General features: G+C 40.0%; 2 protein-coding genes across 6 annotated transcripts; both read right to left on the bottom strand.

Moving 5' to 3' along the window:
• Positions 1-192: 192 nt before the first annotated feature.
• Positions 193-9,438, bottom strand: fam20a (FAM20A golgi associated secretory pathway pseudokinase). Its single transcript, XM_067487574.1, has 11 exons — positions 8,809-9,438; positions 7,126-7,319; positions 6,867-6,917; positions 5,182-5,260; positions 4,754-4,846; positions 2,723-2,838; positions 2,162-2,342; positions 1,523-1,632; positions 1,339-1,420; positions 1,187-1,246; positions 193-1,091 (listed from the first exon to the last, which is right to left on the bottom strand). The coding sequence occupies exons 1-11, from the start codon at positions 9,177-9,179 to the stop codon at positions 821-823; spliced, it is 1,608 nt and encodes a 535-aa protein (XP_067343675.1). The 5' UTR covers positions 9,180-9,438; the 3' UTR covers positions 193-820.
• LOC137105408 (cilia- and flagella-associated protein 337) lies at positions 9,345-25,948 on the bottom strand. Of its 5 annotated transcripts, none has more exons than XR_010911812.1 (20): positions 25,485-25,948; positions 23,345-23,591; positions 23,020-23,166; positions 22,446-22,568; positions 22,202-22,373; positions 22,048-22,094; positions 21,820-21,957; positions 21,449-21,637; positions 20,282-20,473; positions 19,695-20,168; positions 19,444-19,593; positions 18,177-18,361; positions 17,711-17,850; positions 16,852-17,000; positions 16,564-16,775; positions 14,941-15,095; positions 14,360-14,412; positions 14,144-14,259; positions 9,854-12,499; positions 9,345-9,484 (listed from the first exon to the last, which is right to left on the bottom strand). XR_010911812.1 is itself a non-coding variant. In XM_067487573.1 (19 exons), exons 1-18 carry the CDS (start codon positions 25,553-25,555, stop codon positions 14,181-14,183), a joined length of 2,919 nt encoding a protein of 972 aa, XP_067343674.1. In that variant the 5' UTR covers positions 25,556-25,948; the 3' UTR covers positions 10,970-12,499; positions 14,144-14,180. The 5 variants fall into 5 exon arrangements, 1 of the variants encoding a protein (XP_067343674.1); XR_010911811.1 differs by lacking the exon at positions 9,345-9,484 and having other exon boundaries at positions 10,970-12,171; positions 12,361-12,499; XR_010911813.1 differs by lacking the exon at positions 9,345-9,484 and having other exon boundaries at positions 10,970-12,499; positions 25,588-25,948.
• Between the last annotated feature and the right edge of the window lie 1,698 nt (positions 25,949-27,646).

Genomic DNA, 27,646 nt, shown 5'->3' with positions numbered 1-27,646 from the left:
AAGTTGGCTTGGTTCAGAAGTATTAAGGTGTTTATAACACATTTGTTAGTTGCTTTAGGCATATTTTTCTCTGTCTCAGCTCATTTCAGTTGACAGTGCTTTCATAAAGCTCCTTAAATGCTCATGAGACAGAAGGATTACAAGTCTGGAAAACAGGGTGGAGAAACTAAATGACTGTTTAATAGGTAGCACTTTTCTGTCTCTCTCACACACACACACACACACACACACACACACACACACACACACACACACACACACACACACACACACACACACACACACACACACACACCAACCAACACTTCTGTTATGCGTATGTAATCACATAAAATATCTTTCTTTTATAATTATATCACTCTTTTTTTCTTTTCTTTATTTTTTTTACAGCATTTATGTGATTATCTGATCCAGTGCATCTCAGGTCTCTCGCATAAACTAGTAGCGAAAGAACTCCTATGGTTTCATGTATGAATGAAATCTCCTGTATCCGGATATTTTTACTGTCTTAGAATATTGGTCTTCAGTAATCCCTAAAAGTTAATTTTACTACCCCCTTAAACCTGAAAAATAAGTATCACGCCATTAAAATGCACCTTTTATGACCATGAGAGAAACAAAAAGGAAATACAGATGGTGGTTGGAATTTGAATTCTGCAGCGAGTCACATTCGGAACTTCCACAATGAGATTCCTTCGCTCTCTGACAATCCCCTCTAAATGCTCTCCTTTGTTTCACACAAGGTAAATGTGCTTCATCACAAAGTCTTCTGTGGTACAAAAAGCTGGTTTGAAAAGGTAGAATGAGCCGCATTCCTCTGTTACCCGGCCCTTTTTATCTCTGTGGAAGTCTGTGGTTTCACTGTTGATTTGACAAAGTCCTTGGCGATGACCTCCTCCTTGCCCAGCCTCCGGACGCACCGCTGGACTACTCGGAGGACTTTCTGTAACCTGCGGTCCAGTGCTAAGAGGTGGGGCTCCGTCAGGATCGGCCGCAAAGAGTCACCCTCCATAGATTCCCTCATCACGTCGCTGAGCCTGAACTCGGGCCGGGCCAGGAGTTGGAGACGCGCCAGAGTGGAGCTCTTTATCCTGAAGAAGGAAAGAAATAGAGTGAATACAGTGAATAATTCTCATACTTAACATTAAAAGCAAAAACTTACTGCACTAGGTTATGTTTCACTTACATGCAGCACTGAGAGAGAGGTGACAGGATAGACATCTCATCTTGAGAGTGCTTCCCAAACCTAAAAGGAGGATTTTATGCCGCATAAAGCCCACTATAAAGTATGTCTTTAGAATTTACCCAATAATTTACTCAGCAATATTTTCTTCTCACCCTCTGGCATTGTCCAAGTGGAGAATGAACCCTTCGTCTCCAAACTTGGTAAAAATCTCATAGTGGTGTCTATCCATGTTGCCTGCAATAAAGCCAAAATCTTCAGATGTATGGAAGTGTGTGTTCCGACAGTGAAAGTTCAACTGGTTGAATAAAGAGTAGATAGTGTTGTGGACTTAAATACCTGTAAGGAAGTCAAAGATGGACATGTCTATGATGTTAAGTAGCCTGTTGCCGGAGTTATATGGATACATCTGCTTCACGGTGTCACAGTAGAAGGGATTTACTTCCCACCTTTTAAACCCATAGAGATAAAGTTAGAAGTGATTCAAAAAGAATATTCCTCATATAATGACTGACACAAAAAACCCCAGATGTTTATATTTGGCTCATACATTCCTTGCAATGTTCTGAATATATAATGCAATTATAAGTTTAGTCTTTAAGGCATGATTTACCTAAACAACAGTGGCTTTGAAAAGATGGCTGACCTCTACCAACCTCTCATTGTGTTTCACTGTCACTGAGGTGGATTTAATAAGAAACCTGGTCAGCTGATTTATTACATAAATAGGAAGAAGTGGCTGTTCCAAATTGGGTCTCAGAAATGGTGGATGATGTGACAAAGAAAGAAAGAACGAAAGGATGAACAAGTATTTTATCCTAATTTGGAAAGTTCTTAAACCAAAGAGACAAACTTTGGTGATTCATCTTTAAAAGGATTTGTGGGAAAATCTTCCTTAATTAATCGTGATGAAGGCAACCAGCTGATTCATATGTCAACAAACAGACCTGGCACTCAAATATTAGACCAAGGTCTTACTCTTCTCGTCCGTTGAAGGTGTACGAGCGTATCCAAGGATTGGGGATGGAGACGCGGGGTGCGATGCTGAGGCCGGGCAGGTAGGCAGAGAGGGAGCCTTCAAGCAGGTCGGGGCTTCCGCACACAGCATATTCTGTCTTACACACATACAGACACTTGGCGAAGAAACATGTGTTGTTTGCTGTTTAGGAAGCAGAGAAAATAGTGGAATACAAAATGAGTTTCATGTTCACATGGAATTACATGCTTTTTGATCAGCTCTGCTTTTCCCTTCAGCATCATGCTGCATCACTGACAAGAAAACATCAAACAACGACCAAAATGGCTTAAAGTTAAGCTTATGCGCTTACACGCATTGCTTATGTGCATTGCGTGTATAAATGCGAGGACATACGGCTGATATCAAAGTGTTACTAACAACACAACCATCTGCTGGCTGTTAGGTCCATATTTCATGGATAAAGTAAAAAAGTGAGTCCTGACTTAAAAATAAGAAATAGAAAAAGCATATTTCCTAAAATGTCAAACTGCTTCTTAAAAAGAGGCGTGCTGGTGCACTACCTGGGGAAGTGAAGAAGACGGCACGTAGGTCCTCATTGTGGGTGACTTGGAGGATTTCTCCAGTGACGTTCACCAGTCTGCCAGTCACTGGTGGGACTCTCCTGAAGTCCAGAATCCTAACAAAGAGTGCAATGAGAGGAAAAGCCTTGGAGAAATACATTCTTTGCATTGCAAATGTAAGAAGTTCACCCAGTTCGTGCTTATATAAATGTATTGGAACCCTCTGAAGACGATAGTAGTCTTATCTCTATCTCTTTACCTCGTTTCACAGGCGCTCACAGTTTATTTCTACTGATTCATGTCAGTGGATGTAGCCTATTGACAGTCTCTGCCAGCTGTGTGATTTAGCTGGCTGTGTTCATTCGCACTGTCAAGAGCTTATCCCTCCCCGAGGGCCATATTTCAGTCATGTCTCACAAACAGTAATCAAACAACAATCAGTGTGTGAAGCTGAATAGCTGTTTCTCAAATTGCCGGCATTCCCCAACTACTGATTGCGAGCTATAATGATAAGGGCTTCTGGCAGCCACCACAGACACAACAGGGAGAGACAACACAGGGCCACAGATTAAAAACACACCACCATAAATTTAAAAGAGGGGAGAACAGAGAACCAATGTGTCTGTCTTGTTTGTGTTTAACAGAAATTCTTCCAGTTAGAAATGCAAATTTATTAAAAAAGGCTGGATATATTTAAACACGACCAGATGCAAAGAATAATATCATTTGTTGGATGGAATGATAGCCTTTGAGTTGTTGACTTGGCCTTCTTGTTGTTTGGTTTCTCGTGTGGTGAAGCTCTAACGTGGCTACTTAATGACACTGTCTGGCTCAGATGACTGTATTTCTGAGTGAATCATCTTACTTCAACTAATGCACAATTACACATCGACGTCTGTGTGTGTGAGTGTCCATAGCCTGTGGTTCATACTCAGCTAGTCAGGAAATCCTGGGCTGAGCAAATGTGTTGCAATCTTTGAGTAGGCTGGGTGAAATATTTGTTTGCATCGGGACGCAGTTATACCTATAATTTATTACTTCAAGACTCCAGCAAATCTGTTCCACAACTGCAATCTAATTTCATTATTTCTCTTTTAAGGTAAAACATTTGAAGGTTTTTAGATTTTTTGTGATTGATTACCACATAAACAAACTGAACTACAGTAAATGGTACTGAGCACAAAGTACAGGTGATGCACATAGGAACACCTTTATTTCTGCAGGTATTTGAACACTATACAAATTCAATTCTAGACTGAGGATAACTCTGGAACAGGGGTGGGCCTGCTCCTCGAGAGCCACCTTTTAATATAATGAACTCCAGTATGAAATTACTACCCTTTATGACTTCGATAATAAACAGAGAGTAGATTTAGCCCCTTTCTGACAGTTTCAACTTAAAAACTGATGAATTATAACATTATTAAAGTAGAATTCATTGCAAAGCTGCTGTATTGGATTGCATTAGATTGAGCCGGTGCGCCTAATAAAGTGGCCGGTGAGGGTATGATCCAGGTAATCAGCAGTAGGTAGGTTGGGGATAGTTACAAACAGGGCTGCAGCCCTTGAGCAGCATGGGTTGCCAACCCCTGCCCTAGATGAACAGTTAGATGATGAACGAGTGGCAGAGTCAGATTTAACCAAAATACATCCACTAGTTGTCAATTCTTTTAAAAGAAAGTGGACACTAGACACAAAACAGAAACATAGGGAGAGAGAGGGCAACCCTCAACCCAAGCTTGAACTGGGGATGTTGGGTTATGTGGCATGCACTGTAAATATTTAGCTTCCAGAGCTGATGTTTTTGAGTTTAGTTTTACAATTGCATCATGATTGGGTCTTTAAACTTTACACCCCAAAGGAAAAGCATTTGCAGCACTTTGGTATGCACTAATAAAAAGGCAGATGTGTAAGGTAAACTTTTAAACTATTCCCAAGAATCACTGCTGCATACATTCCTGAAAAGACACTAAGAATCACAGGCTAACACAGATGATAGTACAACAGGAAATAGTGATAATAAGACTGCACCTGTCCAGGTGAAAGGCAGCGATCTCTGCATTGTGTCGCTGGAGGTCAACGAAGTAGAAGAAGTCCTCTGGGGTCTCCTCATCCCTCTTCTGCCTAAAACACACACAAAGTCAAGACATACACAGTGATCAAGATGACTGTTATATGAGTCAGAAGTGTAATCAATGTGTCAAATACTATGATCTTAAGTGATAACAGACTGACATAAATTATCACAGGACCTGAGATAATGTACTGTGATATAATGTTGAATAACCTAATGTAATATTTTATGTTTTGTTAAGATTTCTTAGTACATTTTTTATGAATGTTTGCAATCATTTCTTTGTATTGCTGGGATGGAAACCTTTGTGTTTTACTTATTGGAAATGAAAAGTGTTGATGGTGTTTGATCAGATACTTGAATCGAATGTGGGTTTAGTCATCACCTCATCGGTTTGAACATGGCCTTGGCAAAGTTATGCATTTTCAGAGCCAGTTTCAGGTGATGTCCACTGGGCTTCACCACTGTCACAGAGTGATAGAAAGAGAAATAAACATTAAAAAGGCCACTCATGTACAGTGGAGCTCAGGCAACTTTATATCACACACTTCTTTTCCAATACACACCTGACTTGACAAAAGTAAAAAAAAAGCAACTGAGTCAATATTTGCTTTTTTTTCTTTGTTGAATCCCCAGAGGCCAGTTTAAGTCAAGGAAAATTCTCTAGAGCTTCTTGTTCCCTGTGATATGGCTCCTGGTGGATCAGTGGTAGAGCATTGAGTTGGCATGCAGAAGGCTGAGGGTTAAATGGAAGGGTTTCGGCAGAAGGGCATCCGATGTAAAAACTCATGCCAAATGAATGTGTGGAACATGTTTTGCTGTGGTGACCCCTGAAGGGACAAGCTGAAAGCTGTTGATCATTTGATCCCTGTGAAAAGCCATTTGGGGATTAACCACAGCTTGTCCTCTGATCTCTTGTGACTTGTTTCTGTGTCTCTACTGCGTAATATGCAACAGCAGTGGGCCAAACTAACCACACACGCACTCTGTCAAACTCCCAAGTATTAATCATTAACAATCATATACAGTTTACAAATGCTACTTTTTTTGACAAATGAACCAAAGAGAACCTAAAGAAACACTGTCACTCTGTGAGAAAGTCTCCTGAAATTGAACTTAAACAGGAGGGACAGATTGTTTTGTTGCGTTTCTTCTTGGCAGGGAGTGATGTTTGTGTGGTCAGCTACTTCACTGTGCAGGGCTGGAGACGCACAGACACAACAAAAACATGGATTATAACTATCAGCCATATTGGTTAAAGTGAGAGAGACTTAGACATTTCTGGCAGTAAAACACAAATTAAAACACCTTTTACAGTATTGAATTTATTAAACTTTTTATCTTATTTTCGAACACTGAAAAGCAAACTTCCGATTTTATACATGTACTTGTACAGTAATAGAAGCTGTAATTTTTGTAACTTGGCTACTAGGTCACCACATCGCTACTTAAATCAATTAACGCGTATATAAAATATAATGTTTTTTGCCACAGTAACATCTGTTAAAAGTAACTGTCAGTATCTTTCAATTATCCATCTATACATTAAATTTGCAGCTCAGATGTACAGTAGGAGATGACAGCGTAGGTGGTGTCGAATGTGTAGGTTGTAGCCTGAAACTGCTGGCTTCCCTTGGAGCATGCAGACATCAAACATTTAATTAAGAGCTCTGCCTTCGAACAAAAACAAACGCTTGTGTGTGTGTATGTGTGTGTGTGTGTGTGTGTGTGTGTGTGTGTGTGTGTGTGTGTGTGTGTGTGTGTGTGTGTGTGTGTGTGTGTGTTTTGCCCCAAAGGAAGTGTCTTATAGTGAAAGACATATCTGAGTTTCGGTTCCAAACAAAAAACCAAATCCTCACTATCATAAATGCAACAGTGTATGTTTGATTCTGATGGTACTGCCAAACACAGCAGAGAATAGAGAAACAAAAAGACAGAAACACAGCGGCTAGTCAAACACCACACACATATTTTTCTGCAAATTGAAGAGCTACACATCACAAGATGTGTTATGATGTGAGATAAAAAACACATAGTGAAGTGTTATTAAACGTACAGTAGATGTCCTACCTTGGGTGCAATCACATGCTCCTTTTAGTGCTTTCTCATCTTGAGTGTAATCTGCAAGAGAATAGGTAATATTTAGTGTCAGTCCATAATTTAATACACATTTATCAAATATTTTCTACACATGATGCCACTGGACAGAATATTCCATTGGCCTCTACTTTCTGTCATTGCATCTACAAAGTCAAAACTGAAGCACAGAGAAACAATGGAGTGACAGTATCAAGTGTTTCCTTAAAGTTCCCATTCATCCGTCCCTCACCGGCGCTGACGACCGTCATGCTCTGCATGTCATTGAGGAGTTGTGGGATAGCAGGATCATCGCGAGAGTATAGAGCATAGCGGCTTATTCCCAAGTGGAACTTCATCCAGCTGGCGTCAGGGTCAAAGGTCACTTCACGTTCGATCACAGAGATGTTGGAGATGGCTGCGACCTCCACATAGAGTTTATTATGTCTGAGGAGCGAAGTAGAACAAGGGTAGGTTCAGGGGCTGAATACGGGCAACTATTTTGTGTCTGAACTTCCAGAAAATGATTAGCATACTCAAAAATGTGATTATGCGATGTATTCTCTCTGTAGAGCAGCCACACCACTTCCTACAACATTTGTTAAGGACAGAATTTAATTTTGGCAAAAATGGAAATTTAGAGCAGTGCCTCATGCTAGAAATCCATGGCATGGAAGTACTGTACATTCAAAAGGTTTACGGTTCAGTGGGCCTTGCAACAATGTGTTTACAATGAAAGAGGATGCAAAGAACTGCATGTGTTGAATTTATTACACATCCAGTGTTTTATAACTTCCTGTTTTGCTCATTTTTACAGTAGCCTAGCTTCATGTGATTTTTATTAGTTGTTGTATAGTCTCTCTATTGTTTTTGAAGGCAGCAGCAACAAAATTTTCCATTTTTACAGCCTCTCCTTCCTCTCACTCTTCTTTCTGTCTACTTTAAGATGGAGCAAGGATAATCTGAGATGCAACCAAATAAGTCTGTGGTAAGAGGGGCACAACATCACCAGACCTGACCACACTGAGTGGGACAGTCATCATTTGGTCATTTTGAAGCAAAGGGCTATAAATACTAGTTGGGTATCATAACACTCATCAGTCACCTAGCAAACGTATTACATTGGGCCAGTGCAGACCACAGTGTGTAGACGGGAAAAGCAGTTTCAGTGGTTATTGCTTGCAGTGTTTGCTAAGAATGCCACAAAAAAACATACAAATTGACCAGGAAATTAGCTTCAAACCTGTTTCTTGTTTCAGCAAAGTTCATTATAGCAGCTACTGTCAAGCTCTTCTCATGAGTGTTTGTTGAGCTGCTGTTTTTCTACACGTTTACCAGGCAGCAGAAAGAGACAATCCATTGCTCATATTTCTTTTTTATTTTCCACCATATGAGCCCAAAATCTGTATCTCTCTGAGGAAGTGCACTGTGTCGGGATAGACAGACAGCTTCATGAGCCAAGGCAGCTTCGGCTCCCACAGATTAAGATGGGCTTTAGCGGTTTTTAAATCTTTGTTTACCTCAAAGAGAGTGTTTTGGACACAAGCTCTAAGAGGGACATGTTTGTGAGGGTTTTCTGCCACCAGCCTACTAAATATTTGGACTTTTCTATGACACGCAAAACCTTTATGCATCCTGATGTCATGGCAAAAGTTTATTTATGTGCATGGATGTGTGTGTGTGTGTGTGTTTGTGTGTGTGAGTGGGTTTGGCCTTAGTGTCAGTGAACCTGTTTTCTGACCACAGTTAAACCTCAACATGTGCTTTCACAGTGGGATGGTTCAGCCAGAATGAACACGCCGGTCTTTCACAATAAAGTTGAGTAACGCTGGCAGTTATTTGTCAGACATTTCAAAATCAACCACGCTCGCACAAAATAAACAGGGTCCAAGTGTGATTTTTAAAACTATATACAAAAATGATACTGTTAACTGACCTTTCCCAGCGTGACACTTTCTTTCTGTAGTACTCCATCAGCTGCTCCACCTGCAGCAGCCTCTCCTCTGGCCCCAGCTCCAGAGTGTGGATGTTGTACAAAGGGTGAACAAACAGCCTCCCCAGCTTTGAGCCCCCATCTGTAGGATCAGTTGTAGTATCATCCAAGGGTGTCACAGAAGTCCAGTTAGAGAGCTGTGGGGAGGCGAGACCCTGCAGCCTGTGTAGGGTGATGTTACTGGAACCACATGAGCAGAACTCTCTTGATCCTTGTCCCACGCCGCGCAGCTTGGGCAGGAGGATGAAGTAGAGGTCAGCGGAGAAGATGGCTGTGAGAGTTGCCGCTAATAAAAAACGGTCTCTCCTCATCATTGAGACAGAGAGAAGCAAAGGAAGGTAAAGAAAGTCCTGTAATCTAAAATCACTAAGTGCTGCTCCAGAGTGTGCGAGGCATCACTCGTAGGCTGCCTCTGGTCTCCCACACAGTCAGCCAGGCGAAGACGAGAGGTGAGCAGTCAGAGGTTGGTCCAAGCCTCTCTCTTCCTTGTTTCTATCTGTATGTTTCAGTCTGTTCCTACCAACCTCACTTCTCGTCCTCCTCCTCCCTTGGCAGCAACTGAAGTAAGAGCGAGCATGTGCTTGCAACAGTCACTGACAATTTGGCTGCTTCCAGAGACCTGCCGCTCAGAGAGAGAGTGTTTGTGTGTGTGTGAGAGAGAGAGAGGGGAGGGAGAGAGAGTCTGTGTGCATTGTGTGTATGTGCAGGTACAAACCAAAAACACACACTCTCTCACTTACTGTCACACACAGTTTTGAAGCACATGAAGGGGAGGAGATGTCTTATCACAGCAGAATAAATGAAACCACATCCAGCTGACATATCCACCCTAATGCAATGTGTGTGTGTGTGTGTGTTTTCATTCACGTGAGTTTCTATGTAAACACATTCATTACATATTTCTCAAAGGAAGATTTTGATCGTGCATGTTTAGATCTACAGTTGTTTGAGTAGAAGTGTGTTAAGTGTGTAGGTGGGTGTGACTTACCTTGAAATCCCTTTTGTCCAAGAGAGCATGTACAAGATCTTCCCTCTCCTCTGTCATCATCTTGTCTGCTCCCTGCTCCTCCTCAGTAAGTAGGGTCCACTTTTACTCCTCTTTCATCTCATTTAATCTTCTCCTCCTCCCACTTCCCGCACCATGTCTGCCTTGCTCCTGTCATCGTTTCTCCATCTCTCTTTCCTTTCTTGACTTTACGCCACAGACCCCCAGTCAGTCTCGCTGCAGGTAAAATTCCTAAATTTCCTTTTTGCTGCAGTTTCTTCACATGAATCCCTCACTTTTCTCCTTATAACGCTGATCTACAGAAAGACACTTCATAAAAGAAAGTGCTGGAAAAAAATCCAAACAAGTTCTTGCACAACTTCAAATGAGGAAACACGCAGGGGAAAATACTACCTCCCCTCATTCACAGACTATCTTTTCTTTACTCTCCCCCTCTCTGATTCCTGTAAAAACACAAGTGTATAAATTACGAAGACTGCTTGCTGCTTCACTTTAAAGCCCTAAGCAGCTTTATAGATGATTTTTAGATCTCACTATGGGCATTTCCCAGCCTGCATCTCCAGTGTTGTTACTGTGGTATTTTGGAACATCTGTCGTCTGTTTGTGTGTGTGGGGGAAGAGAACTCTGGCAAAATTGCATGTCAATGTCTGGGAGTTTCTTTCTGGGGTGTTTTACCATCTCTGAAGAGCAAACAGTCCTAAAGGAGCTGCTAGTGATGTTAGAAATTAGTGAAAGTGAGCTTTAACCTGACATGTTTCCAGATAAAAAAATCCTTCCAGAGGGAAGAGCTTCTGTTTTGCCTCCCCACACACACTAAGTGTGGGACTTCTCTCTGTCAGACCCAAAATCAATAGACATTATTGTTATTTTAACCCAAATACGTGATAAGCTGAATAAGCTTTCCTTTTTCTGTATTTTAAAATTGACTTTTAAGGCAAAAGAATCCCACAAATTGAAAAAGGCCCTACTTTAGGGTCATAGGAACAACAATCTAAGAAATGTATGAATGTGTCATTAAATGTTTATTCCATTGCCAAAAAATGCACTTTTGGTTGAAAATCTAATTTATAAACATCATGTTCATGAGCAGACAGAAGATGTTTCTGACAACACAATCCACTTGGTGGATTTCAGTAATGCTGTGTTGTCTTAAAATGCCTGAGGAGATAAAACTGTAGTCTAGATGACTTACCCTGTCCCAACTGTGTCTGTCTGTTTGTGTTTATCCTTGAGAAACAAACTCGTGAAAGGGCTCTGTGCTCACTTCCTCCCCCACTACAACATCCATCCAGTTGCTTAAAATAACCCATTTTATACAGACGAGCAGGAGAGCTCAGAATTTGAGAAGACAACAAACAACATAGGGCCCTGAATGCTGCGTCACCAATTTATGCAATTGTACGGAGCTGTGGTGATGAGAAGAGGGTGACTTATGTTGAAATGAATCAGTGAGATGGTTCGGATGTTTGCCTGTCTGTGTAGATGTCTAGATGGATGACCCAGTCTCCATTTGAAGTCTCAAATGTCAAGAATTTTCACTCTGCTGAAAAAAGAACTACAGTAGTCAGGATAATGTGAAGCTGTTGTTGTGAAAAGCTAAAAGCCTTAAGCCGAAGTTCAACATTTTGGGAAATACTTGCTTTGGGCAGTTAGATAAGAAAATCAATACTACTCTTGTGGTTATTAAATATAAAGACTGAGCCACCAGTAGCAACAGGACTTCATGGGACATCTTCTGCCTTAAGCAAAATACAGATAAGGTGAATTGTGTTTCCAGTTTTTATACTAAGTTAACCAGTAGCTGGCTGTAGTGTCATAATTACTTACAAGACATTAAAATTATATACATTTTGTCATTTAACTTATAATGTTAAAACCACTCTAAAAAAGATATGGTATCAATAGTAGAAATATCTGCAAATGTAATCAATGCAAATTTGAAAGTGAATGGAATGGAAAAAGAAAAAAAGCTAAAAGCAGGAGAAAAACAAGGCAGGGAAATACATGCAAAGTGCATGCAGCACAGAAAAGACAGAAAGTGCAGTGTATATTACAGGCTGTGAAAATCCTGACAGCACAGAATTTATTTGACATACTAAGACAGATTCAATTTGAAGTTTCAAAATAGCATCATATAATAAGAAGAAAGGGGGGAAACAGTATTTATGTCCGTATTTGTCTGACTGACTGGACAGGTAGACAGCTCACTTTCCTTCCAGATTCTGTGCACTGAGGTTCGTGTTCCCAGTACAACAGCACACCTAGGAGACTGTGGGTGAATCCTCAGTGGAAGCATCTCCTGGAAAAGCAATATGAATTTAAAAAAAGAGAGGGAAAAATGAAGAACAGACTTTAGCTTCAGTTTCAGAAAACTGTTTTCATAAATATGGAGCAAAGTTGACAGAGCAGCAAGATCAAGGCATTTCTGACATTCTTCCTTCGGAAAATTTCTGAAACAGTGAGATGAATTGATGGAAGTCCTTTTAACTTCAATTTACGACTTCTCAGCGGTCAGTCCACATAAGTTGGCAGCTGCAGGAAAAGCCTCTTCCACATCTAGGCCAAGAATGCAGTGTGGCAGCAAAGACACAGCAGAAAGGGACGAGCTCACGGTTGACAGAGAGAGGCTAATGATGAGAGAGAGAGAGAGAGAGAGAGAGAGAGAGAGAGAGAGAGAGAGAGAGAGAGAGAGATCAATAGCGAGGTATACAGCACTTACTGCAAGTAGGAAAGACATGCTTTCAAATGGATAAAATCAGATTTGTTCCCATCAGATGTATTTAAAATAGAATGGCTTAATTCCTCTCTTCCGCCTTTTATTCCTCTTTCATTGTCCCTTTAAATTAATCCCAAGTTTTTGGACAGCTTCAGCCTGACTGTGGAGGGCTGCAGCCACAACCTTGGGATAAAAAGAAGTGGAACTGCACTGTCACATTCCTCCAGAATTGATTGAGCCTTTTATAGTTGTGTGTGCTGACCAGTATTTTTAAACTGGCCACAAGTGGATGTCCACAAACCTAAAGTACCACAGACAACAATAAACACTCCAACTAAAGTTTTACATAATAGGTTGAATGTGAAATGGTAGAACTAGGTAGAGAATGCCAGTGAGACAAAAAAAAACTGTTGTAGGCGGAGACCTAATGAATTTAAGTTTATTATTCAGGAGAAAATGAGTCATTGCAGTAGCAAAGAGTGTCCTGAGAGTCAAAATGAGACCATTTCATTTCAACCACTTTGTTCACACCAGACCAGGTAAGACATTCAATTGAGCCACAGTGTTGCTGAAGTTACATTTTCTCTTTCAGTACAAAGTTGCATATAATTTCTTTAGTTTGTAATATAATTCCTTCCCACATAGTCATTTTAAAGCTATATTATCCAACTTTAGCATTAGGACTAGCAGTAGACTCTAAATTAATCCACTCTGGTCTGCCCATCCCTCCTTCACCCTGCTCCGCTAAGCTCTTCCACCATCTGCTACAATACTCTGCAATGGCCTTTAAGTATAATTCATTAGTTTAAAATCAATTAGAATACTGCTAAACTTAGTAACCAAGCTGAAATAGCTGAAATCTGATTGGTTACAAGGGCGAGCCTTGCTCTTTAGTTTTTATAACAGACTATCTGCACTGGTGCCAGTGCTGTTCTGTGACTTTCACTTCACTCAAGGCACAGAATATTTTACAGTAAGAGTATGTTATGTAATATTTACATTTACATTTTACATTTAGTCATTTAGCAGACGCTTTTCTCCAAAGCGTCTTACAAGTGAGGTACAAGGCAGCAAAAATCTAAGTCAATCTCAGTCAATGTGGTCACTTATTCTGTTCATCCCAGGTGTCATTGGGCATGGGTGTACCCTGGACGGGTCTCCAGTCTCTCTCAAGGCTAAAACAGAGACACATAAATAGACCGACAACCATTCACACTCTCATTAACACCTACCGGGATACTTCTACTAAAAAAATTTGAACCAAAGTTGCTTCACGTTTGATAGGTGTTTGCACAATTTCTGTATTCTTTCTGTAACCATTAGGAAACATAATTCATTTTCTTACCAAGAAATATATGTGAAGATAAATAAAATTACTGTTCACACATAACCCTACATAAAACCACAAACTCTTGCTTGTAAACTTGTTTTATTGCCAAGTTAAATTAACTATGTCCAGCTTCATAGGTTCGTAGATATTGTGAACAGGGATATTCTTGTCTAATTTACGAGTGACATTGAGAAGGGAGGATTCACTAATCATTATAACAATCACCTGTAGAGAGAGGGTCTGATAGGGTGAACTCAGTCAATCAACAGTGACTGCAGTGGTCGATATCATCAAACAGGTGTCTCCTCTCCCGACACTTGGCAAAAGTCCTGACACAGATACTGACACACACAGCAAACTGAGATGAGAAATACGAATATCTATGTGAACGATTAACGTTTTCTACACTCATCTACTGCTGGTTGTGTGTTTGCAGGTTACCATGGGTTGCTGAGATTGCTCGTAGTCATTCTCTGCTAGGCTGGAGGACAAAGCTGGGGTAGATGACAAGAGACAAGTTAGTTAATGTGTGTGTGTGTGTGTGTGTGTGTGTGTCTGCGTGGGTGTGGCTGCAGAGAAAGCACAACTAATCGCTTACTTTGGCAAGTTCTGAGTAATGGGCAGACAGTGAAAGGAAAGTGTAGGAAATGTTGTGCAGATACACACTCCCCCATACAAACACACAAACCTTAAGCATTTTTGCACTTTTAAAAATCTGGCACACATCTCTGGAGCAGAACCTTGCCCAAATGTTCCCAAGCTGAGCTCCAGACCTCAGAGCAGGAGAATGTGAGGAACGCTCTGAATGCTTTTCTCTTCATAATGTGGTGAAATTGGAAATTATTGAATCAGAGTATCAGGTTTAATTAGCTTGGAAGGCCATGACCTGTACATTTAACCTACTTTTAATGGTATCTTCAGCAGCGGCTACACACACATACAGAAGGAATCTGATGAACATGGTAATCACTGGAAGATGCATGTATGAGAGAGAGAGAGAGAGAGAGAGAGAGAGCAGACACCTGTGTAGACTGATGTGCTATCTTCAGAGCAGCATTCTTCCTGTGAAGCTTGGCCACTGTTGCTGGGATCGGGTTCTTGACGTTTCTTGCTAGATTCAAGTTCACTTTCAGTCCTCCTCTCCTCATGTTTGTCTTTGCTCCGGCTATGTGTCTCCCTGTGGATGTCAGAACCAAAAGATCTGAGTCTTAGCTGAAGGGAATCCACTTGTGTAAACACAAAGCTGTTTACTTTAGATAAAGACTTCCCAGTTTTGTTAATGTCAAGGTCCTGAAACTCGACAGGTTGCAGATCAGTGATCTATGCTGAATGATATTTTGTTACAGAGTCCAAAATATGTGAGGATGTTTGTTGTTAGATTTGATTTAAACCAGAACTGTTGCTGTTCTCCAGCTGACCTGCACTTGAGCCTGTGTGCATGTGTGTTCATTTTAGGACTGTTCAACTGAGAAAATGACTGTAAAACAGACATTATCATTTCAACATATGCAAAATTTCAACCTTACAAATATACCCACTAAGATGCATATAAAGAGACACATAAAATTAAGCAACAAAAAGTTTAAATGTTTTGCAGACAAGTCAAGGCAAAAGTCTTTAACAATGATGTATATTTGGAATTTCTTTCATCCGTATTCGGGATGTCATGCTGTGTTGTTGTCTAGTGGACTAATGAGAAACCACAGAGGCAGGAACTGATAGTGACGAGAGAAAAGTATTTTAATGCAAATGACAACTTTAGACCGCAATGTTTTTCTCTCTTACTCTCTCCCTTAAAGATACACATACGCACTTAATCACCACAACCAATAATTTACATTTCAATACAATGATAGTGCATCTTCATTTAGAGACCACAAGAACATTGGTAACAGCATGTCTTAACAAGAGGTAAACCACAACATTAAAGTACATAAAGATTTTGTTCCTCAGTGAGCTTTACACATGCTCTGACTCATTTACGCATTTATTCATATGCTAACTTTGTCTTTTGCTTTAACTGCGTTTTTCCCTCTTAAATTAGGTTACTTCAGACAGCTGTTTCCTTCACGGTCCATGTTACCCAGCATGTGACCTGAGCCAAGCCAAAGTTTATGACCTTTAACCACAGTGAAGTTTCTATTAAAGACTCAAATGGGTAATGAAAGAACAAGGGAGCTTTCTTTTGTAGGAGGTATTTATCCATGATGTATTCTTCCCAATAACATTCTCTATATTAGATTTGGCCCATATAATTAACAACTCGTCACTGCGGAAATCACTTGTTTGGACTTTGGTCCTGTAAGTTGTATATTGGTAATATACCAGCCACAATCTGCGATATGATGGCAGAATTGAATGATCTAATCCCCCCAAAAATGCCATGTTTACACGTGTCATTTGCCAAATTATTACTGTAAAATCCAGTATGCTTTATGCCAAAGTGATTGAACCGTGGAAGAATTTGTATGCCAGTGAGCAAAACAGGGATTTGATCTGTTAACCCTCAGTGCATAGCTACTTTGTTAAATGAGAAAAGCCTGCGTTTCTATTTTTATTTTGTTTCATGCATTGAAATGTAATACAGCCAACATCCCAAATAGTTTTCATTCTTCTTAATATTTAAGATATAAACTGGAAGTCACCTCTGGTAAGTTGCTGTATCAATGATATTCCACATCACTTCCTGTCCAAAAGAACCAACATGATCTCCATCTTTTGTCCATAGGCCAGCAGAACCGTCAGAGGAGGCTGTGAGGACGAGCAGTCTGTCAGCCACCTCAAGGACTTGCACACTTACTAACCCCCGTTTATGAGCCTTCCAACACTGCAGCATAGGAGGTCGTTCACAAATTGACTGTGTAGAAATAGAAAATATGGTATATGGAAGTATACTGTAAATATATGTTTGTCTTGATTTCATGGCAGCTCACGTCATGTTGGATGTCCAGAGCATACTGAGAGATGTCCCAGATCTGAAGCCAGCCTGCTGTGTCTCCTGAGACCAGGATTTTGTTTGTAGGTTGATCTGAACTCAGGCTCAGCACACGTTCTCCTGGCTGTCTGGGAGCATAGAACTGACCTGGCAGAAGGAAAGTAATCTGAATTTCAAGAATATTTTATTTTATTTTAACAACAGACTACTCTAGATTGTTGTAGGCAGTGGAGGGTTCACAGAGAGTACATCTAAAGCAACATGCAAAAAAAAACTAAAAATTTCTGATTTTGTGCCAATTTCAAGAATTCACCATGGATTGAAATGAGAAGTATATTTTTGAGACAAATTGCTAGCCTTTCGTGCTCTGTGTTATGTCACACATCTCTCTGTTATGTCACAACTTAGGTTGCTCTCTCTTAGAAAAGCACACAGACACATACAGACCTGTACATACACTCACAGAGGCCCACTGGCTCACTCGTACACACACACACACACACTAATGAGTGCTGGTACACATATGCAGCGGTCACAGTGCTCGAATCCCACACCACTAAACACAGATGGTATCTGGAAAGAGACATACTTGTGGGCTGCCAGGAATGGTGGCGGCAGGAGGCCAAGTCAACAGTTCAGCCTAACTCCGACTGTTCTGACTGTTTGAAAATCCATCTCAAGGGAGGAGCATTAAAACTGACAGCTGTTTATCAACTGCTTGTACAGTTTAGTGCTTATACCTCCTTCATACTGTCACAGTTCTGTTTAAGATTTATGTATTTTGCTTTGGAATCCAGTTTTTCTGAACAACTTTACATCGGTACCTTGTGCAGCATTTCCTTCAGCCTCTCACTCACCATACGTGTGTGTCTGTTCAGTGATGCTCCAAAAGGACAGACAGCCACCCTGTGAAGACACCAAGACACCCCGGTTTCTCAGCTTTCTGTTGCCTGCTCGATGGTGCAGGAACAAGAGGCTGTTCACAGGGGGCACCTCTCTGAATGAACAGAAGTGGAATAAGTTTGTTCCCGTGAAAAGAGTGGTGACTACCAGTCAAGGAATACTGCCAAGGTTCAAAACTAACATGCACATCTGTTTTTTGGTTTAAAAAATATATTGATTATCACTTGATTGTGAGCTTTAGCCAGCTTTAGCTAGATATATATGGTATTACAAGGAATACCTGCTTGGGTAAATCCAAACCATTTGATAACATAATCTTACTAATAACAAGTTTATACCTAAATGGTATAAAACAGCAGCACATAGCCATCACCAATTAACACAATAAGAAGGAGAACATGCATCACAGTATACTCTTACCCTGGCTGTGTGTTTCTGTGTAGATGCAGCAATGGTCCTTGTGTCTCCAGCCTCCAGATAACAATTTCTCCATCATGACTTGCTGTGGCGATGACCCCCAGAGCAGAGCACTGACACACAACCAGGATATCTGCTTTGTGGACTCCACTGGACTTCCATGACATGGTTGCTCTCACATACAAGTCCTACAAACACATTTGAATGCAGTATTAAGACCTTTTTAAAAAGTTAAGGGAAAACAAAGGGAAAGGTTTTCAGACTCTCCTGTGTATGAAATGTTGAAATTTTAAAATTCTTTGTACATCACTTGGTACAGTGTGACATTTTACAAATGGTCTAAAATAACATAACAAGGGTCTAGTAACTGTTTGTGGATTTCCTTCTCTGCTTTACTGATTTTGTTTACACCTCTGGGCAACACTTTTGTGGTCAGCTCTGTAAAATGGATGAGCTGGAATCCCACTGTGGTGGATGTTACAAATACTGGTGCAGATGATTTGCATGGTATAGACATCTTGGATCTCACCAGGTGCATGTGCAAAGGATATTGTGATTGATGTCATCTACTGGTTTTTAGTCTTTGTTTTGTTTGTTTACAAATTTGTGGCCTTAAATGTTTTTTCAAAAAGCAATATGGCCCTGCTGATACTATATATATATATATATATATATATATATATATATATATATACACACACACACACACACACACACACACACACACACATATTGCTGCCGATAAAGTTGAAATGCAAGTTTTTTACCTCTCATGGAATTATTGTGACAATGTGATTTATTGTGTATCTTCTCAAAACTTTATTGATCAATCTTCTCCAACCATATCACAGTGAAAATTAAACTACAATTAACTTTTGCCAAAAACAGGAATGTGTCTGAAAACAAAATGATTCCGACAATGTATATGTATAATTCAAATGCTCAGCAAAGCATCTGTTTCCTGAATATCCATCCCTATTTGAAATGCATGTTTTAAATAAAAATGCAAGAATGTCATATTTATTTGTCCAAATCCCACTGATGGTTATTTACACCACATCAAGTTTGATATATGTGGAAGCTTTGACCTCAAGTAGCACAATGCAGCATACATCTGACCACCAAGATGTCCCTAGAAATTTTCCCCTGGCTCCACCTGACTCCATCCATCACTGATGCTGGGTATGGTCAGAGTTGAAACAGGCTCATCACGTTTAACCAGTCCTGCTGTTGATTTAGTGTGTAAGTGCAGTGTATTATATAGGTTTACCTTGGCAGCTGCAATGTCATACTGAGCGATGCGCTGGCTCCACCCTACAGCCAACAGCTGGTTGTCATGGAGACATAACACCCCAGTGACCTCAGTGTCAGTGACAGGTTCCAGCTTGTGGAGGTTCAGGCCATTCAGTAAGTTCCACACCTAGCCAACAACAATGTCTTCTCATCAGCACACTCCTCTAATGTACGCCACATCATGTACATTTGTCTGTAAAATGAAAGTGACAAGATGTGGTATCAAACCTTAATTGTGCCATTACGAGCCCCAGTAATCAGTCTCCTGTGAGAGGAGTCTAATGTCATGCAGGTAAGTTCCTCTTCTCCATGAGCGTTTAAGATCTGGAGCTGCCTCCTCCCTGTGTCTACATCCCACAGAGACACAGATGAGTTGGCATATCCAGTCACTACCTGTCTTAGGGTGGGGTTGTACAGAGCACAGGAGAGAGCGTGGCCAGTTTGAATATCAGGCCCAAATTCCCTTCCTATGTCTGTCAACCATCCACCTCTTCCTCTTCCTGTTTCAGCCAGACTGAGCAGTGCCAGGTAATCTTTGCACCCCACCACTAAATGAGGTTGTGTGTGTTCAGGTAGAGGGGGGCTCAGTAATAGGAAAGGGAAGTTTCCATGTTCTGGGATTCGGCCTGGCTGGAGACAGGGGAAGTGCAGACGCACAGTTTTGAGACAGATATGAGTGGATATATCCCAAACCCTCAGCTCCTGATAAAGGGAAAAATATCAATCAATTATTCGTTGAATACACAGTCTGTAATGGCACAGAGCCACGGTCAGGCCTGTTTGCCGTTTTCTAAACATAATCATTAATGACTCACAGCATCTCTGGAGTAGCTGAAGATCTGCTTAACAGGCTGGTAGATTGCAACATCCAATATAGTGGCACGGTGACCCGGCAGTGTAGCTACAGGGTGTGCGGTCACATATCGAGTCCATAGTCTGACTGCTCGGTCACAACCTCCAGTGACCATCAATTGCAAAGAATCACTGTAGTCAAAACATTTGGCGCCCTGAAAAGGACAGAAAACACCAACAATCACATTGTTAAAAGAAAGAATGTAGACATAAGTGGTTAATGTCTTTGTACCTTGGGAAATACAGCATGAAACACAATACAATACAGCACTGGGGAATTTCTTAGAGGGGTTTTCATTGTTAAAGTGTCCAGACAGTTAATTAGAGTATAAAATTAGTGGGCTAGTTCAAACAAGTCATGGTGCATAACAGGAAGTATCCCCACCTAGTTTAATAATGCTTTGTGCAACAGCATTACTTTTTCCTACACAGTTAGTGGCTTTTTAAATGTGCCATTGCACGTTGGGTGGGAGCAAACGTATAATAAATGAGTAACTTGCCTTCTATTTGTCACTGAATGACTGATAGGTTTGTGATAAAATTTCAAACCTTGTCCCCTCCATTTAACAGAATTCAGTGTTATCCTGACCAGAGTACTGGGACCAATATGTGTCCATATGACCTTCTTGCTCTTGTGAATGTTAACTTTTCATTCTACTGTTTTAACAGAAACAAGAAGACTTAGCCCCAACTTTAGTGGGAATGTGTCTCTTTAAAGCTGGGGCATTGAAAAACACTTCAGCAATGGTGTGCAATGATGTTTGACTTAGATTTTTGCTTCCCTTGTACCTCACTTGTAAGGCGCTTTGGATAAAAACGTCTGCTAAATGACTAAATGTAAATGTAAATGTAAATGTGGATCATTATACAAGTCTAAAATTTTTGGAAGAATAAAGTAAAGGTTTAGAGTAAGATAATACAAATATATAACCCACAGCCTATGTTTCACCATTAAATCAGGGACTTGTAAATTGCAATATGAATTACCCGGCAAGACAAGCCAAGTTTATTTATAGTGTAGCACATTTTATACACAAAAGCAAGTGCTTTACAGAAAGATACGAATCGCCTGCATTTAAAGATACAGACGAATGGAAAAGAAGTTTAAATAAAAGTAAAAACTTCATTACCTCCCTAATTTTCCAAATGTATGGCTCCTGCTTTAGTGTCATAGTCATAAAGACCACAGACGTGGTGTGACTTTCTGATGAAGTCATTATGACGTTAGAACTGGGCTCAAACATCACTCTGTTGATTGGTTCCCGGTGGACATTCGGGATGTGACGGTAAGTGACCATGTCGCTGTGTTCACTGAGGTCCTGTTGTCAAAATGTACAGCAATACATTTTTAAGCCTGTTTTTTAAAACTTGGAGCCTGATCAACAGCAACATGTAAATGCTTTTTGTCTGCTTTTGTGCATTTTCCTCCACCTGAAATGTACATTTATCTGGAAAAAACTGATGTCAAGCTAACCAGGTAAATACAAGACGTCAGGCTTACTGGGAAAAAGATTCTCTGTGGGCTTTTTTCTTTCTTGGATGGATTCTTAAAAAGACCTTTAGAGGGGATAAGGAACCACATGAGGTGGACTCCCCCTTTTTCATCCCCCATCAACAGCAGAGGGGGTCGCTCTGGGCACTTAAAGGAAAAAAAGTTATTAAAGTGATGAGTTCGAGTACAGCTGATAAGGTTTACATAACCTAATTTCATAAAAAATAGGTGTCCTACCTGAGCATCATACCAGTAACAAAGAGCAGTCAATACAGTACGAAACCCTTTGAAGAACAAAGAGACAAATATTTAATATCCGAAATTGCTCTACAGTCTCATTAGTGACCCGTTCAATCAGTATAATTTACTCCATGATAGCAATGAAATGTACCAAACATGTGGACATCTTCAAATGCACTGGCAGTGGAGACATTGACAAAGTGCAGGTCTCTGCAGTCTGTTGCTATAGCAACCTTGTGGACGTTGCCCATATACACAGCATCAGTGGTCCATCCTCTAAACCTCCTTGTGTTGGCCACTTCCTCTGATGGGTCTCCAGCGAGCTGAGAAGTAAATGCAAAATGTGAGTGTGTTTTATTTCCCTATGGATGTAAAGGTACCATCGCGTCACTCACCCCTAGAGTTTTGATAATATGTAGGCTGCTGTTCCAGACAGTGATCTGACCCCCCTTACTGACACTGATATAACGAAGTGGAGGAGGATGGGAAACAGCAACCACACGCACTGTTGGCTCACGCTGCAAGGCAACGAGTATAGTATACTTTTTTAAAAGTACTACTTCTAGAAAAATGAATTGTAGGAGAATACCGAATGGAAATTTGACAAACTTAGCTCACAAAATTGACGTAGACAAATTTTGATGCAATCAAAATCGATAATATAATATTAGCAACTTTATTGTTTACCGGTTGTTTAAACTAAAAACCTGTTAACAAAAAAGGAGTCTAGCTCGGTCTTTACACATACAGAACAGAAAAAACTAGATTTTTGTTTCACTGAAGTTGTACTGCTAGTAAATGTAAGTTTAATATTTGCTTTAGTTTTTAGTATTTTTTTGTTAGTTTTTTTTGTCAGCTTGTCTGTTAAAAATATTTGTCTTTTTAGCTCGCTAAAATAGAGAATTAATTCAGCTTTACATTTATAGAGTTTATGCTAATGTGCAGGTAAAGTTTGGTGTGGCATCTGACCTTGTTGTGGGAGCAGTGTCTGATCTGGGGCTCTGAGTCCAGGAGAGCAGCTGTAGGGATGGAGGCACGTTCTCGCTCTGTGTACTCCAGAAACAGGTAGGAACACAGCTGCCGCCACTTCACCTGTCCAGTACAACTGATATCTACCTGGATTTATAGAAGTGAAAAATAGTCATTCCCCAAACCAACCTGGAACCCATCCTATAATTTATAAATGATAGTTTGGCACAATCAGGGCACAATTTGCACAATGCCCTGTAGTGCAGCTTGTGTAATGTTCTTTTTATTTACGACTTTTATGAGGCAATCTCTTTATTTCTTTTACCTCATTGAAGAATCTCTCAGCCCATGTGTCTTCAATATCAGAACCAATCACAGACCTAAGAACATCCAGAAACTCCTCTAACTTCATTCCACGCTCTTTACTTGTTCCTCTTTTACTTCTACTCCTTCCATTTGTTGTCTCTTCCTCTGTTTTTCCTCCAGTTTCTGCACAATTAAATGCATTTCTCAGGAGCTGCAGTTGTTCTGGGCTCAGTTTCTCTGCAGGGCTGACTCCACAGGTTGGATCACTACAGAAAGGATTGTAGCAATCACATATAGGAAAATGTGCAGAAATCAGAAAACTTACTTGTTATGTAACAGATTAAGAGTTGCATAGCTGCAGGTTTTTGGAGGTCAAATGGTAGATATGTACTGGGAAGTTCATCTTCAGTGAACACTTTTAGGGTTGAATCTATTCAGTTTGAATGCCAGGTGCTACTATAATGCTTTGTGAGTTTATAATTATTTTTTGCAGTCGTAAAATTGGGGCTAGCACTGTCTTATGTTGGGAGATGTTGGTTGAATGACTGCAGCCCCATAAGCCAGTGTGTACATGGAATTTGAGTGACTGACGAAACTGACGAAATCTGAGGCTAAAATAAATCACGACAATTATAAATAGATAAAAATGTCATTATCATGTGCATTTAAGGTGGTTTCATATATCACAATATAATTTTGTAGCAGTGACAAACAGGATGCAAAGGATGGATTTTTATACCTCCAAAGGTTTATTATTACCTTTTTTATGACTGGAGATTATATTGGTAGTTAAGTTACATATTTATGATGCCAAACAAGCACATTAAAAACACACCTTTAGCTTATTAATATACAGTTTATTTATTCTTTAAAGGTTTTGACATTTGAGTTTAAAAACCTGTTAAATTATTTTCCAAACGTGCCACCATATAAATTTGGCCCCAGTCTGGCTGTAGGGATGTTCGGATGGGTATCAGTTCTCTTTTTCTTCTTTTCAGTGAAAGTTGCTCCATTTATACATGGCTGGTTGGTGCCATGTTTGTTTGGACTGAAAGAAACAAGTGAGAACTTGGAGTTGTTTTGATTTCCAGTCTTCAGGTGTGTGCTCCTCCCTGTCAGACAAACTGCCAGAGACTAGAACCCTGGGACATTTGGTGTAAACAGTGTTTATACTGTCCAATCAATAATTGGCATAAAAAAAATGGTATTGGAACAACCCTATGGTCACCCCGTTATATATTTTTTTGCTTATTTTATTCTTTGTGCTTTGATAATGAAAAGCAGCAGTGTTTTCATGCCATCCGAACTCTGACATCTGGTCAAAGATTCATTGCAGAATGGATGCAGTGCTCCCAAGTGGCAGCAGAGGGACAACACAATACCAATCCATCTAAATGTTAAACGTCACATTATATTTCATAATAGTCTCATTTAATAGGTCTTAATCTGAGGCACACAATAATTATGAGGAATATATGTAACTTGAAAAGTGGTTCTCAATGTGTGTATGGTGAATATGGTTAATGGAGAATGAGTGAAGAGGTATAAGGTAGATTAGGAAGATTGTTTAAGAGATCAAAGCAGCTCCTTTGTGGCCCTGTTGCTCTGGGAGAATACAGACTGAAACAATAAGTCACATGTCTTAGCACTGTGGTTTATTTTCAGGTCAATCCAGACATGCACGAGTGGTTCTTCTCACAATACACCAATAGTACCATAAAATAATTAAGTAATAAAAATTTAGCTGTTTGCTAGAGACGGGCTTTAAAAAGATTTTTTTTTATTTACGATGTGTGAGAAGAGTAGAATTTTCAGTGTCTGAGGTATTTGAGTGTATACAATGGGAATTTAATAAAAAATAATGTGGGACTAATGTACTTAGTTTTTACAACATAAGTTATTTTAACATTATGGATAAATCTATTCAGAGGACTGAGGAATGATAAACAATGTTTATTGTTTTATTTGACAGGCGATTTGTAGTGATGTGACGTATATGATGAATATTGTTAAAGCTGTGCACATTAAAGTGTGATACTGTAGTACATTCTAAATTAAAATGGGTTTAAACACTGAGTACCAGGTTAAAAGGTCATAAAAGGCAGTTATTAAAATTAGGCAGATGTTTACACCATAGGACAAAACTAAACAGAACTCACCGAAACCTGCAGTGTGGCACTTCTGACTCGTAAAGCACCCAGGGATTTTTGCTGTTACTTAAGCTATTCATACTGATAACCTGTTCCTTACTGTCTAACTTACTGATTAAATTCGTCCATACAACAGATACTCCATTGGCTTCTGAACGTTTAATCCATCCTTAATCCACATTTCATGTTCTTTAGTTCCATGTCCTGGTGACAAAGATGCAGCAAGTTCCCCACAACAGAGTTGAGGCCAATCTGAGATCCTCACTGTGGATTCTAAGTCTAAACATGCAGGGCTTTTGTTTCCATCCCTTCCTTGTCTTTTCACACAGAGCTAATTTGCTCAAACAAAGCCTCTTGTCTCCAGACAGGGAAGGAATTCCTATGTCCATGAATCAAAAAAGCCATCTGTCACAAGTGTTGTACCACAGTGAGAGAAGAAAGTCAACATATCACTGAAGAGAAGACCATTGAGAGCCAAGTTTCCAAAATATCTGCCAGTCTGCTGGGGGTAACCAAGCCACACTCCCACAGACAAGTGCTCATTGGGTTAATAATTTAAGGAGGCAAAGTTAGTCAGGCCCCTGGAGAGTTGGGAGAACTTTTGTACGAGGACAGGTCAGCTGCACTAGCATAATAAGGAATGTACAGACAAAAAATATATGTATAAGACAAATAATGCTGTTCAGTGCAAACACGTTCAAAGTCAGAATGAGTAAAAGCAACAAATGTTAATTTGTTATATTCTTGCAATGGAACAGACCTCTGATGAAGTTTAATTATTACCAGGCAACCCAGAGCAGTTTTGTTTACCAATTCAATGAGCATGAGCTGTCAAGAGTCGCCTCTTACAGCCTAATGAAGGTGCTCAATTCCCAGTGGAATCTGGACTGTTGGGCAATTCTTTGTACCAGGTCTAATATTAGACTTATACGTCAGGAGCCTATATTGTAACTGGTTGAAATATCCAGATAATTCTGACTGATACTGTATATGATGCAATGACCAGTATGGGATAACAAAAGGTATTGTCTAGTGTGCAAATATATTCTGCTAAACTGAATATCTTTAAGGACGCCTTCACTGATTCTGAACCTGCTTCTTTTGATTGTAGTTTGGTTAGTACATGTACACAAACGCCATTAAACCTTCCTTTAACTTCCCTTTTTTAAATTATCTCTGACTTCTAGCTGAAAAATGCCTCTAAATGACATTACTTGAAAAGAGCACGTTTTCACTAGTGTACACAGATGTACAATAACCCACACTGAAAAAAATGAAAATAATTAAGGCACAGTCCTGTTTATATTCAGTCCCACAACTCACACTGCATCTCAGCACAAAATACAAACCATGAAACATTTTGTGTTGAAGCACAGATCAGGATAAGTGTGCAAACCCACTTTTGAACAAATTAGGGACATATTGTAGTTAGAATTTTTCATGGTTTAAAGTCGTTGCTATTTACAACCTTAGGGGCCTTTAAAATCATAGGACATGGGGCCTATTTCCGGATTTACTTAATTCTAATGCTCACAGGTGTTGTCACAGTGGGTCTCGCAGGTGAACCCCGGTTCTTGATTACTTGGCTAGAGGGAACAATAGAGCTACTGACTTAAGGAGGAGCATAAGGTCAGAGCAGCAATAAGGCAATGGAAGGTAATATAACCCCCCCATTTCATATTTTACATGTCTGTGTCGTTGTGGACAGCTTTGTTGTAATCGTTTGGACCGTGGCGGGGACCACGATGACCGTAAAAATGAAATGCGTGGTATTTCCTCGTACAGCCACTAGATGAAGCCACAGCAAAAATGATGAGCACACGAGCAAGTAGAGTCAAAGTTTAATTCCAAAAACGGAGAGTGTTTAAAACATCTGGCAACATACACTCGCTATACAAACACGTTTTAAGTATTTTTACGGGTTTTAATGAAAAAAACAGCAGATTGTAACCTACTATAGGGAGACCGCTTATCGTTTTTTACAGAAATGTAGAGTACCGCGGTTCATTGATCCTTCTGGTATCTTGTCTAAGCTACTAAATATTATATTCAGATGATAATTCGTCATTTGTTTACTTTAGAACGTGCAGTTTACCCCCCAACAAAAACAAGAAAAACCTCTTCCCCCGTGAGGGCTGCACACATTTTCTGTCTGCATTGTGTTACTCGCA

Source organism: Channa argus, chromosome 20 (assembly GCF_033026475.1).
Source record: "Channa argus isolate prfri chromosome 20, Channa argus male v1.0, whole genome shotgun sequence".
Taxonomy (NCBI): Eukaryota; Metazoa; Chordata; class Actinopteri; order Anabantiformes; family Channidae; genus Channa; species Channa argus.
This window is presented reverse-complemented; position numbering and strand designations above follow the sequence as displayed.